Consider the following 14,267-nt stretch of genomic DNA (forward strand, 5'->3'; position numbering starts at 1 on the left):
GGGAAAAGACCTTATCAACGCCCCTCATGATTTTATAAACCTCTATCAGGTCACCCCCTCATCCTCTTACACCCTAGGGAAGGAAGTCCCAGCCTATCCAGCCTCTGGCCACCACGTTCCAGCTGAGGCCTAGGCAGGAACTTACACAATTTTAAGACTTTCTTTCAGAGTTTATGTGGCTCTTTGGCTCAAGAAGAGGAAAAGGAGAAATACGTGTGGAAAATCATTTCCAGGCAACTGATGTCTGCATATTTTAAAATGTTGGCATTTAATCGAATTAATATATTGAGCAGATTGTCAAAGAACTTCAGTCAATATCTTACGACTTGGAAGAAAATGTAGCTGGTCTGATGAGCAAGTTTGCGGGTGATATTAAGACTGCTGGAGTTGCGGATAGTGATGAAGATTGTCAGAGAATACAGCAGGATATAGATAGGCTGGAACATTGGGCGGAGAAATGGCAGATGGAATTTAGTCCAGACAAATGCGAGGTGATGCATTTTGGTCGATCCAATTCAGGTGGGAGCTATAAAATAAATGGTAGAACCATCAGGAGCATCGACACACAGAGATCTGGGAGCACAGGCCCACAGATCCTTAAAAGTGGCCGTACAGGTGGAAAAGGTGGTGAAGAAAGCATAAGGCATGCTCGTCTTCATCGGCCAGGGCATCGAGTATAAAAGTTGGCAAATTATGTTACAGTTGTATAAAATGTTGGTTAGGCCACATTTGGAAAACTGTGTCCAATTCTGGTCACCACACTACCAAAAGGACATGGAGGCTTTGGAGAGAGTACAGAAAAGGTTTACCAGGATGTTCCCTGGTATGGAGGGTATTCGCTATGAGGAGAGATTGAATAAACTGGGATTGTTCTCCCTGAAAAGACGGAGGCTGAGGGGCGACCTGATAAAAGTTTATAAAATTATGAGGGGTGTGGATAGGGTGAACAGTTGGAAGCTTTTTCCCAGGGGCAGAAATGACAATTACAAGGGGGCACAAGTTCAAGATAAGGGGGGAAAGGTTCAGTGGAGACGGGCGGGGGAAGTTTTTTTACACAGAGGGTGGTGGGGGCCTGGAATGCACTGCCAAGTGAGGTGGTTGAGGCAGTTACATTAGCGACATTTAAGACTTATCTGGATAGACACATGAACAGATGGGGAATGGAGGGATACAGACGGTTGGTCTAGATAGGATACTGTGATCGGCGCAGGCTTGGAGGGCCGAAGGGCCTGTTCCTGTGCTGTACTGTTCTTTGTTAATCCCTGATCCTCAGTGCGGGAATGACAAATGATGATGTTGATGCTTCAGCACTCACTGGGCCACAGCAAGTGCCACGGGGTTTGTGATTTGCGATGAAGTCTCAGTACAGCTGCCCTATTAGAATTATAAGTGGCAGTACCAGCTGGGCGAACCAAACTCCCACGGGTCCTCGCCCAACACTGAGACTCCTTACCTCTTTCCAGACATTGTAGTGACTGAGAAAGCAGCCCATTTCCCCCTTGGTCAGGGGTCGCCCCGAGTATGGGTCTTGATAATCCGCCATCATTGTGATGCCGAGCGCTTTTATCTGGCTGCTGTTGAAAGCTCTGTTGAGAAGATTCATGGGAAAAAATATTAGCCCATTTCAGGGGACCAACACCAAAGAAGAATATAACAAATGGCAGCAAGTGGGCGGCACGGTGGTTAACATTGCTGCCTCACAGCGCCAGGGACCCGGGTTCAATTCTGTCCTTGGGTGACTGTCTGTGTGGAGTCTGCACCTTCTCCCCGTGTCTGCGTGGGTTTCTTCCGGGTGCTCTGGTTTCCCCTCACGCTCCAAAGATGTGTAGGTTAGGTGGATTGGCCATGATAAATTGCCTCTTGGTGTCCCAAGATGTGTAGGGTAGGGGAATTAGTGGGGTAAATATGTGGGACTATGGGAGTAGGGCCTGGGCAGAATGCTCTGTTGGAGAAGCGGTGCAGACTCAATGGGCCAAATGGCATCCCTCTGCACTATAGGGATTCTATGAAAGTGGTACAATAGATTCTTGGAGCTCTGAAGGCCCAGCCACATCTGGAATCACTCCATACAATGGTTGTAGAACATGTAATCCATTCTATGGTCAGATTTGTCTGGCCGTTCATGCCGGCGGGATCTTCCAGTCCCACCGACAGCGCACCTCCGCCGCGGGTTTCCCAGCAATGAGGGCGCATTCAACAGAGAGCCCCGTGGATAATGGCAGGACCGGAAGATCCCACCGTTGACCAAAGGCAGGCCACCTCTGAAAAACACACAGCACGGTGTGGGTGGCACAGTGGTTAGCACTGCTGCCTCACAGCGCCAGGGACCCGGGTTCGATTCCCGGCTTGGGTCACTGTCTGTGAGGAGTTTGCACGTTCTCCCCGTGTCTGCGTGGGTTTCCTCCAGATGCTCCGGTTCCCTCTCACGGTTCAAAGATGTGCGGGTTAGGTGGATTGGCCATGCTCAATTGCCCCGTAGTGTCAGGGGGATTAGCAGAATAAATATGTGGGGTTACGGCAATAGGGGGATTGTGTGGTTGGTGCAGACTCGATGGGTCGAATGGCCTCCTTCTGCACTGTAGGGATTCTATGATTCTAGCACACTGCGTGGAAAACCTCACCCTATGTCTTTTTTTAACTGAATACGATGACTGAACGTAGATTAATAGCCCAACACATGCCTCACCTAATTTGCCAGTTTGAGCTGAAAATGGGATGGGAGGGAATCTCGGACACTCCATCATTAGGAAGGAGACAGGAAGATGGTAATATTCATGGTATTGCCATCCACAGGCCCTGCCATGAATTGGTGCAGATGCTGCCGGCGGTGAACTCATCACTTCTGAATTTCCAAAACAAACCCAAAATCACAAGCTTTATACAGCTGGCTTTGATTATCGCTGTGCAGACAAGAGTGTTTTCCAAATCGCTGCGGCTCGGAAACTAAATTCTCATGGGATAAAAGCGAAACACTGACTGAACATCTACAGGCAAGTTTCCTACAGCTCCTACATCAGCGCCAATTGATGGCAGGGCCTTTGGTTGGCAATACCATATTACCATCTTCCTGTCTCCTTCCCAATGATGGAGTGTCCTGGTTTCCCTTACATCTCATTTTCATCTCAAACTGGCAAACTAGGTGAGCCATCTGTTGGGCTATTAATCCACATTCCTACAGCTTCACACTGAGAATCATGTCAGTGCCTGGATGCAACTCCATCGACCCAACTGGCCCTCTGCTCAAACCAAATATGGCAATGTACCTCGGCACCCTGCTCAGACCCAACCTCCGCATTAAACCCCATACCCAGTCTGTTGCTAAGATTTCCATCTTGCACCGCCAGGAACAGAGCACACGTTTACTCCCACCGCTGGCGAGACCTCGGGCCTTCAGCGTCTTGCCTTCACCTCCACAATTTCAGCTCACCCAAAGCATCCCCCTCACCCATCAACTTTGCTTTTCCACTTTGCTGTTTATCTTTCCTGCCACTGGATTGATTCCAGGTCTCCATCTCCAAATTCCTCCACATCCTCATTCTACCATTAAGAAATGGGGGCGGCGCGGTGGCACAGTGGTTAGCGCTGCTGCCTCACAGCACCAGAGATCCAGGTTCAATTCCCGGCTTGGGTCACTGTCTGTGTGGAGTTTGCACGTTCTCCCCGTGTCTGCGTGGGTTTCCTCCAGGTGCCTCCCACAATCTGAAAGACGTGCTGGTTAGGGTGCATTGACCCGAACAGGCACCGGAGTGTGGCAACAAGAGGAATTTCACAGTAACTTCAATGCTGTGTCAATGTAAGCCTTACTTGTGACTAATAAATAAACTTTTACTTTAACTTTAAATCTTTCGAGAAGAAGATTGGTTTTTGATTTAGATAAATGGACACATACAAAGAGTTGTGAATGTAGCCCAATCCATCACGCAAACCAGCCTCCCATCCATTGACTCTGTCTACACTTCCCGCTGCCTCAGCAAAGCAGCCAGCATAATTAAGGACCCCACGCACCCCGGACATTCTCTCTTCCACCTTCTTTCATCGGGGAAAAGATACAAAAGTCTGAGGTGACGTACCAACTGACTCAAGAATAGCTTTTTCGCTGCTGCCGTCAGACTTTTGAATGGACCTACCTTATATTAGCTGATCTTTCTCTACACCCTAGCTATGACTGTAACACTCCATTCTGCACTCTCTCCTTTCCTTCTCCCCTATGTAGTCTCTGTACATCTCTGTCTTATCTTGACCTAGCTTTACTGATAGTCATTGCCTTTTAGTTCTGCTATCATCTTTGTAAACATTTTATTTTGCACCTTCATAGAATCATAGAATCCCTACAGTGCAGAAGGAGGCCATTCAGTCCATCAAGCCTGCACTGACAACAATCCCACCCAGGTCCCATTCTCATAACACCACGTATTTGCCCGGCTAATCCCCCTGACACTAAGGGACAACTTACCATGGCCAATCCACCTAACCGGCACATCTTTGGACTGTGGGAGAAAACCTGAGCACCCAGAGGAAACCCATGCAGACACGGGGAGAATGTGCAGACTCCACACAGAGTTTGTGTGTCACCCGAGGCCGGAATTGAATCCAGGAGCCTGGTGTTGTGAGGCAGCAGTGCTAACCACTGTGCCGCCCTCTTTTGGAACATGGAGGCCAGAGTCGAGCGCAGTAGGTTCTATGGGAAGGTTAACATCAGGATGTAACCGTGTCGCACGCACTGTCTCAGCTACTGTTTATAAAATTGCTACCTTCCATCGACGGCATCGATGACTTTACACGCTATTTCCTGCTCGTATAGAGAGCGAAGCATTCGCTCTCTCCTGTCTGGGCGACGCTTCAAGTTAATCAGGAAAATCTAGAAGATGAAAGGCAAGAAATGTTTCAAATTGGATGATCAGTGAGGTAGCTTCCAATAAGACAGGTTTGCGTAAGTCACCGCACTGACGCCCGCAGAGAGTGGATTCCCGGTTAACAAGAAGGCATTTAATCAGAGGCGGCGCGACTAACATCGAGTACAAGAGCGGCAATGTTTCCAGAACACTCTGGATTCCCCATCTTCCCAACTTGGGACCCAAGATGTAGGGGCAGAACGCGGCCATTCGGCCCATTGAGTCCATTCGATCACGGTTGATAAGTTTATCAACCCCATTCTCCCACCTTTTCCCCCTAATCTTTATTCCCTTACCAATCAAGAACCCATCCATCTGTCTAAAATACACTCAGTGACCTGGCCTCCACAGCCTCCTGCGGCAATGAATTCCACAGATTCACCACTCTCTGGCTGAAGAAATTCCTCCTAAGAACATAAGAAATAGGAGCAGGAGTAGGCCATCTAGCCCCTCGAGCCTGCCCCGCCATTCAACAAGATCATGGCTGATCTGAAGCGAATCAGTTCCACTTACCCGCCTGCTCCCCATATCCCCATATTCCCTTATCGATCAGAAAACTATCTACCCGTGATTTAAACATATTCAACGAGGAAGCCTCCACCACTTCAATGGGCAGAGACTTCCAGAGATTCACTACCCTCTGAGAGAAGAAGTTCCCCCTCAACTCTGTTCTGAACCGGCCCCCCCTTATTTTGAGGCTGTGCCCTCTAGTTCTGGTTTCCCTTCTAAGTGGAAAGAATCTCTCCACTTCTACCCTCTCCAGCCCCTTCATTATCTTATATGTCTCTATAAGATCACCCCTCATCCTTCTAAACTCCAACGAGTACAGACCCAATCTGTTCAATCTCTCCTCATAAGCTACACCCCTCATCTCTGGTATCAACCTGGTGAACCTTCTCTGCACTCCCTCCAAGGCCAATATATCCTTTCGCAAATAAGGGGACCAAAACTGCACACAGTACTCCAGTTGTGGCCTCACCAGTGCCTTGTACAGTTGCAGCAAGACCTCCCTGCTTTTATATTCTATCCCCCTCGCGATAAAGGCCAACATTCCATTCTCCTTCTTGATCACCTGTTGCACCTGCAGACTGAGTTTTTGCGATTCGTGCACAAGGACCCCCAGGTCCCTCTGCACAGTCGCACGATGTAATTTTTCTCCATTTAAATAATATTCCAATTTACTATTCTCCTCATCTCAGTTCTAAAGGGTCGTCCCTTTGCTCTGAGACTGCACCCTTGGATCTTGGTCTCTCCGACTAATGGAAACATCTTCCCCGTGTCCACTCTACCCCGGCCTTTCAGTATTCTTCACTGCTCCGGGGTCACAATTCTGAAACCTCTAGCAGCACACCCTCACTAAGAGGGCTGCATCACAAGCTTCTCAGGCCCACAAGGGAAGGGGTGACCGACATGTGCCGGCCTTGAAAGCCACCATCACGCCCCAAGAGCAAGTTAGGATAAAATCTTACCTCATCGAAGTCCATCTTGTCCGGGTACTTTGGGGACACAGACAAGTACTTGGATGGCTCCATGGGGGGATACTTCACTGAAACATAAACACATTGTCACAATATGGACCATTTGCCACTGGATGTCGCGCAGACACGGAGTGTACACCATCTCCGCTGCAGCCATCCATCTATTCATTGAACAGGAGACCTTGCAGCCCATCGAGCCTATACTGGCTCTTTGGAAGAGCCACTCCAATTAGTCCCACTCTGCCTGCTCTTGCCACATAAACCAGCAACTTTCCTTTTCGAGGGTTTGTCCAGTTCCTGCTCGAGGGTTGCCATCGAATCTCCTTCCACCAGTCTCTCAAGTAGGGCATCCTAAATCGCAGCAGCATGTGGCTTTTATAAAATGGGCTTCTCCTTCCCTCCCCCTGGGGCAGCATGGTGGCACAGGGGTCAGCACTGGTGCCTCACAGCGCCAGAGACCCAGGTTCGATTCCCGGCTTGGGTCACTGTCTGTGTGGAGTCTGCACATTCTCCCCGTGTCTGCGTGGGTTTCCTCCGGGTGCTCCAGTTTCCTCCCACAGTCTGAAAGACGTGCTGGTTAGGGTGCATTGGCCGTGCTAAATTCTCCCTCAGTGTTACCCGAACAGGTGCTGGAGTGTGGCGAATAGGGGATTTTCACAGTAACTTCATTGCAGTGTACTTGTGACTAATAAAATAAACTTTAAACCTTGTGTGCTATCAGAGAACCATAGAAAATTACAGCTCAGAAACAGGCCCTTTGGCCCTTCTTGGCTGTGCCGAACCATTTTATGCCTAGTCCCACTGACCTGCACTTGGACCATATCCCTCCACACCCCTCTCATCCATGAACCCGTCCAAGCTTTTTACCACTTTATCCGGCAGCTCATTCCACACTCCCACCGCTCTCTGCGTGAAGAAGCCCCCCCCTAATATTCCCTTTAAACTTTTCTCCTTTCACCCTTAACCCATGCCCTCCAGTTTTTTTCTCCCCTAACCTCAGCGGAAAAAGCCTGCTTGCATTCACTCCATCTATACCCATCAAAATCTTATACACCTCTATCAAATCGCCCCTCAATCTTCTACGCTCCAAGGAATAAAGTCCCAACCTATTCAATCTCTCTCTGTAACTCAGCTTCTCAAGTCCCGGCAACATCCTTGTGAACCTTCTCTGCACTCTTTCAATCTTATTTACATCCTTCCTGTAACTAGGTGACCAAAACTGTACACAATACTCCAAATTCGGCCTCACCAATGCCTTATATAACCTTACCATAACACTCCAACTTTTATACTCGATACTCCGATTTATAAAGGCCAATGTACCAAAGGCACTCTTTACAACCCTATCCACCTGTGACGTCACTTTTAGGGAATTCTGTACCTGTATTCCCAGATCCCTCTGTTCAACTGCACTCTTCAGAGTCCTACCACTTACCCTGTACGTTCTTCTTTGGTTTGTCCAAATATCGCCCCATAATTTTGATACAATCAACTCCAAAATCAAACTGTCCTCACTATAAAAAGGATTCTGAAAAGGAATCCTGAAAACAAAAAACAAGATAATGTACAGTTTGAGTAAAAGCAAATTACTGCGGATGCTGGAATCTGAAACCAAAAGAGAAAATGCTGGATAATCTCAGCAGGTCTGGCAGCATCTGTAAGGAGAGAAAAGAGCTGACGTTTCGAGTCCAGATGACCCTTTGTCAAAGCTAAAAGGCATAGAAAGTGGGAGGTATTTATACTGCAGGGGGGAGGGAATGAAAGATGAGTCATAGCCACAGAAACCAGGGGAAAGGCTGCTAATGGCAGCCCGTAGAGAGAAGGTGTGAATGGGCAAACAGCAGAGAAGCTGTAATGAGAGGGTGAACTGTGACAGATGAAGATGTGGGGGGAGGGGGAAATGGGTGGGACAGAGGTAAAGTTTAGAAAAGGGGAAGCGGGGGGGAGAAAAGGTAAGGGAAGGGGGGTGAAGTAGGGGGAAAGAGCAGGGGGAGGGGGAAGAAAAATGAAGAAAGACCATAAAGAAATAAAAGGTAGAGAACAGTAAAAAATTAAATAAAATAGCATGAAAACAAAGGGGTGGAGGTGGGGTAGAGCGAATCATCTGAAGTTGTTGAATTCGATGTTGAGACCGGAAGGTGTAAAGTGCCGGCAACATCTTCATCTGTCACAGTTTACCCTCTCATTACAGCTTCTCTGCCGTTTGCCCATTCACACCTTCTATTTTCTCTATGGGCTGCCATTAGCAGCTTTTCCCCTGGTTTCTGTGGCTATGACTCATCTTTCATTCCCTCCCCCTGCAGTATAAATGTCTCCCACTTTCTCTGCCTTTTAGCTTTGACAAAGGGTCATCTGGACTCGAAACGTCAGCTCTTTTCTCTCCTTACAGATGCTGCCAGACCTGCTGAGATTTTCCAGCGTTTTCTCTTTTGGTTTCAGATTCCAGCATCCGCAGTCATTTGCTTTCACCCCGTAAAGTAAACTTATCCTTGGGGAGGAGACAGTGGCGCAGTGCTAAGATCACTGGGTGAGTAATCCAGAGTGTTCAAGTCCCACCACGGCAGCTGGTAGGATATAAATTAAAGTCTGGAATTATAAAGTGAGTCTCAGTAATGATTACCACGCCAACTCTCAACAATTATCATTAAAAACCCATCTGGTTCAGTGACGGGGAAGGAAGTCTGCCGTCCTTACCCGGCCTGACCTACAGGTGACTCCAGAGCCACAGCAAATGTGGTCGACTCTGAAATGGCTCGAGCAAGCCACTCATTTCAAGGGCAATTAGGGATGGGCAACAAGCATCGGCGGCCCACATCGCAGGAAAGGAAGGGGGGGGAGAACATAAGAACATAAGAAATAGGAGCAGGAGTAGGCCATCTAGCCCCTCGAGCCTGCCTCGCCATTCAATAAGATCATGGCTGATCTGAAGTGGATCGGTTCCACTTACCCGCCTGATCCCCATAACCCATAATTCCCTTACCATCTATCCGTGATTTAAACATATTCAACGAGGTAGCCTCCACCACTTCAGTGGGCAGAGAATTCCAGAGATTCACCACCCTCTGAGAGAAGAAGTTCCTCCTCAACTCTGTCCTAAACTGACCCCCCCTTTATTTTGAGGCTGTGCCCTCTAGTTCTAGTTTCCTTTCTAAGTGGAAAGAATCTCTCCACCTCTACCCCATCCAGCCCCTTCATTATCTTATAGGTCTCTATAAGATCCCCCCTCAGCCTTCTAAATTCCAACGAGTACAAACCCAATCTGCTCAGTCTCTCCTCATAATCAACACCCCTCATCTCTGGTATCAACCTGGTGAACCTTCTCTGCACTCCCTCCAAGGCCAATATATCCTTCCGCAAACACAGCCGCAACGTAAAGTTAGCCCGATTTGACCTGTAGCTGGGAATGTACACGTCAGTCAGTGCGGTCACGGACATCAAGCCTGATATCCACCCCCCCCCCCCCCCCCCCCGCACCCGCACACACAAACACACACACACACACACGAAAACACACCGTGTCACTTACCCATAACCTCCAAATGCACGTGGGTGAAGCTGTCCACCTCGTCCTGCATGGTGCTGGTTGACTTCAGTGGCACCTGCAGGAACCCATAGTGTTCTTTATTACAGATATACATCTGGACCCCTGAAACAGAGGCAAAACATTTGTATTAGTGCAGCAACATTCACCCTGTGAGGCACATTAATGGGAACAAAGAACAGTACAGCCCAGGAACGGGCTCTTTGGCCCTCCAAGCCTGCGCCGATCACATTGTCCTATCTAGACCAACCGCTTGTATCCCTCTATTCCCCGTCTGTTCTTGTGTCTATTCAGATAAGTCTTAAATGTCGCTAACGTAACTGCCTCAACCACCTCACTTGGCAGGGCATTCCAGGCCCTCTGTGTAAAAACTTACCCCTCACATCTCCACTGACCCTTTCCCCCCTTATCTTGAACTTATGCCCCCTTGTAATTGCCATTTCTGCCCCTGGGAAAAAGCTTCCAACTGTTCACCCTATCCATACCCCTCATAATTTTATAAACTTCTGTCTGGTCGCCCCAGGTACAATGCAGGATCCATGGGTATTGGTTAAGTTTATACAAGATATGTGCTGAAGTTTGGTACATTGTGACGTAGATACATGATATGTGCGTGTGTGATAAAACATTTATATAGCGTCTTTCATGAGTTCAGGACACTCCAACGGGCATCCAATTAAGTACTTTCAAAGTGCAATCACGGATGTAATGTAGGAAATATGGCAGCCAATTTGCAAGCAGGAAGCTCTCGCCATATCCCCAGAGGATTGCGGAGGCTGAGGGGGGGGTTCAGCAATGTCAAAAATGAGCTTGACAAGATATTTGCGGCACGATAGCACAGTGGTTAGCACTGCTGCTTCACAGCTCCAGGGTCCCGGGTTCGATTCCCGGCTCAGGTCACTGTCTGTGTGGAGTTTGCACATTCTCCTCGTGTCTGCGTGGGTTTCCTCCGGGTGCTCCGGTTTCCTCCCACAGTCCAAAGATGTGTGGTTAGGTTGATTGGCCAGGTTAAAAATTGCCCCTTAGAGTCCTGGGATGCGTAGGTTAGAGGGATTAGTGGGTAAATATGTGGGGTGGGATTGTGGTCGGTGCAGACTCGATGGGCCGAATGGCCTCCTTCTGCACTGTAGGGTTTCTATGATTTGTTGGGCAATGGAACTGAGGGATGTGGAGCAATGGAAGATACAGGTCAGCCAGGATCTAAGTGAATGACGCTACAGGCTAGAGGGACTGAATGGCCTCATCCTGTTCCTGTGTCACTTTAACACCCAAGCTCGGTGGCCCGTTCGGAAGCACTAACGCAACTTCCCCAGAGGTGTCTCTTCACCGTTTAACAATAGTCATCTAGAAAGGTGTGATGAAGGTCAGAGGACACAGTCATAGCTTTCATTCAAGGGAATTTAGGTGCATTGTGGTTAGGGTGCATTGACCTGAACAGGTGCCGGAGTGTGGCGACTAGGGGAATTTCACAGTAACTTCATTGCAGTGTTAATGTAAGCCTTACTCGTGACTAATAAATAAACTTAAAAAGACTTTTATTTTTAAATTAAAAAGGTATTGTTGAATAAAAAGACATGCTGTCAAAGCTTGGCAATTAACTGTCCCCTGGTGCATGCACCAGGGCAACGCCTCTGCCAACAAGAGTCCGCTTTTTAAAAACTAATTTTGCGGGATGCGGGCATTACTGGATACACCAGCATTTATCGCCAACCAATCAGCACTCTCTTCTCATGCAGTATGAATTCATAGAATTTACAGTGCAGGAGGCCATTCGGCCCATCGAGCCTGCACCAACAACAATCCCACCCAGGCCCTATCCCTGTAACCCCATGTATTTACCCTGCTAATCCCCGACATAAAGGGGCAATTTAGCACGGCCAATCCATCTAACCTGCGTTAAGAGTGTGGGGGAAAATCGGAGCACCCGGAGGAAACCCACACAGGCACAGGGAGAACGTGCAAACTCCATATAGGCAGTGACCCAAGCCAGTAATCGAACCCAGGTCCCTGGCGCTGTGAGGCAGCAGTGCTAACCACTGTGCCACCCAATTTTTTTGAATTTTAGAATAGAATCCCTACAGTGCAGAAGGAGGCCATTCGGCCCTTCGAGTCTACACCGACCACAATCCCACCGAGGCCCCATTCCTGTAACCCCATATATTTACCCTGCTAATCCCCCCGACACTAGGGTAAATTTAGCATGGCCAATCAACCTAACAATCACATCTTTGGAGTGTGGGAGGAAACCTGAGCACCCGGAGGAAACCCACGCAGACACGGGGAGAACGCGCAGACTCCACACAGACAGTGACCCAAGACCAGAACTGAACCTGGGTCCCTGGCGCTATGAGTCAGCAGTGCTGACCGCTGTGCCAACAAACAACATTGTTGTTTCCTTACAGGTTTGGTATTCTGGCCAATCTGTCCTGATGAGTGCAAACTGAAAAGATTTGATAGCATGTCTCTCCTTTCAGCAATACGCAAGTTCTGTCCGACCAAACTATTATTTGAATGCAAAAGGCTTGAGTACGCTTGTTTATTTATTAGTGTCACAAGTAGGCTGACATTAACGCTACAATGAAGTTACTGTGAAAATCCGCTGGTTGCCACACTCCTGTTCGGGTACACTGAGGGAGAATTTAGCACGGCCAATGCACCCTAACCAGCACGTCTTTCAGGCTGTGGGAGGAAACCGGAGCACCCGGATGAAACCCATGCAGACACGGGGAGAATGTGCAGACTCTGCACAGACAGTGACCCAAGCTGGGAATCGAACCTGGGTCCCTGGCGCTGTGAGGCAGCAGTGCTAACCACCGTGCCATTGTGAGATAAACGTGAATTGTGGAATGGTTGCAGCAAAGGAAGCCATTCAGCCCATCATGTCTGCACCCGCTCGACAAATGCTCGAAGGGCTGAATGGCCTCCTCCTGCTCCTATTTTCTATCCCCACGTTGCCATCGTTCACTGGCTGTGCCCATCTTCACAATTCCCACACCAACCAGAAAGCTAACGCGCACTTAGTTTAGTTTATTTATTAGTGTCACAAGTAAGGCTTACATTAACACTGCAGTGACGTTACTGTGAAAATCTCCTCGTCGCCCACACTCCGGCGCCTGTTCAGGGGGAAAAAAAAGGAAACCCACGCAGACACAGGGAGAACGTGCAAATTCCACACAGACACCCAAGCTGGGAATCGAACCCGGGTCCCTGGCGCTGTGAGACAGCAGTGCTAACCACTGTGCCACTTATATATGCAGGATTAAGGGATTATTTCGCTGAGGTGCCTTGTTGTGCAGCCTCAGACACTGACCACATAGTCAGCCCAGGTTTGAATGCTGCGACCAGCTCGCATCCCTGCACAGCTCCACGGCACTTAGTCACGTCCAGGGGGTTGGATCCTGCTGCTCACCTGCTTGCCGGCACGAGAATGCAAAGACAATGATGTCGTCAAAAGACCAGGTATAGTCGGGGTGCGGGGGGTAAAACGCCAGTTGCTTGGAGGCCTCTTTGCGAAGGTCGATCAGCATGGTGGAGTGGACCATGACCACCGGGAAGCAGCCAAGCCGGTCCCGTTTCCGTATGGGGACGTACGCCGGGGTCCGCTTGTAATAACCCTGCCAGGGAAAGAAAGCATTACTGTGCAACACAACGTCAGATATCGACACAGGAAAAAGAACCGTGTCGGCAAGGGGCTCAGGCCAATGTCAGGCAACTAACCCCCTGGGCACCACAAGGAACCGGTTTAAGGGCAATATTAAAGTCTGGTACAGAGTTGGATCACGATGATACCAGACTGATGCAGAGTTGGAGCGCGGTGAGACCAGCGTGGCACAGAGTTGGAGCGCCAGGATACCATGTGTGGTACAGAGTTGGAGCGTGGTGATACCAGACTGGCACAGAGTTGGATCACGGTGATACCAGACTGGCATAGAGTTGGAGTGCGGTGAGACCAGCGTGGTACAGAGTTGGAGCGCCAGGATACCATGTGTGGTACAGAGTTGGAGCGTGGTGATACCAGACTGGTACAGAGTTGGAGCGCGGTGAGACCAGGCTGGTACAGGGTTGGAATATGGTGTCATATGAAGCTAGTACAGGGTTGGAGCGCAATGATACCAGACTGGTCCAGGGTTGCAGCACAGTGATAGAAGCCTGAATACACTCATTCCATCGCAGGTTAAGACTGAAGCAGCAGTGCAGGAAGTGTGAAGTAAATACATCTCTCAACCAATCCCTGTCAGCTCCAGTGTGACCCGATCTTTGCTGTGTGTGTAGCGGGGGCCGGGAGCAGAGAGCGTGTCTCCCCTAATCAGAGGAACCGAGCGACTGATTTCCCACAATGGGCACCCACCAGCTGGT

General features: G+C 49.1%; 1 protein-coding gene across 3 annotated transcripts in view; it reads right to left on the reverse strand.

The window, feature by feature from the left end:
* LOC144507806 (procollagen galactosyltransferase 1-like) overlaps positions 1-14,267 on the reverse strand; it is a 69,141-nt gene that overhangs the window by 14,631 nt on the left and 40,243 nt on the right. For all 3 annotated transcript variants that reach the window (XM_078235117.1, XM_078235120.1, XM_078235118.1), the window contains 5 exons: positions 13,321-13,525; positions 9,897-10,016; positions 6,362-6,438; positions 4,752-4,858; positions 1,454-1,586 (listed from right to left, as the gene is read on the reverse strand). In XM_078235117.1, coding sequence (XP_078091243.1) covers positions 1,454-1,586; positions 4,752-4,858; positions 6,362-6,438; positions 9,897-10,016; positions 13,321-13,525 — 642 coding nt within the window. The remainder of the gene's footprint in view (positions 1-1,453; positions 1,587-4,751; positions 4,859-6,361; positions 6,439-9,896; positions 10,017-13,320; positions 13,526-14,267) is intronic.

The sequence above is a fragment of the Mustelus asterias genome, chromosome 19 (assembly GCF_964213995.1).
Source record: "Mustelus asterias chromosome 19, sMusAst1.hap1.1, whole genome shotgun sequence".
Classification (NCBI taxonomy): Eukaryota; Metazoa; Chordata; class Chondrichthyes; order Carcharhiniformes; family Triakidae; genus Mustelus; species Mustelus asterias.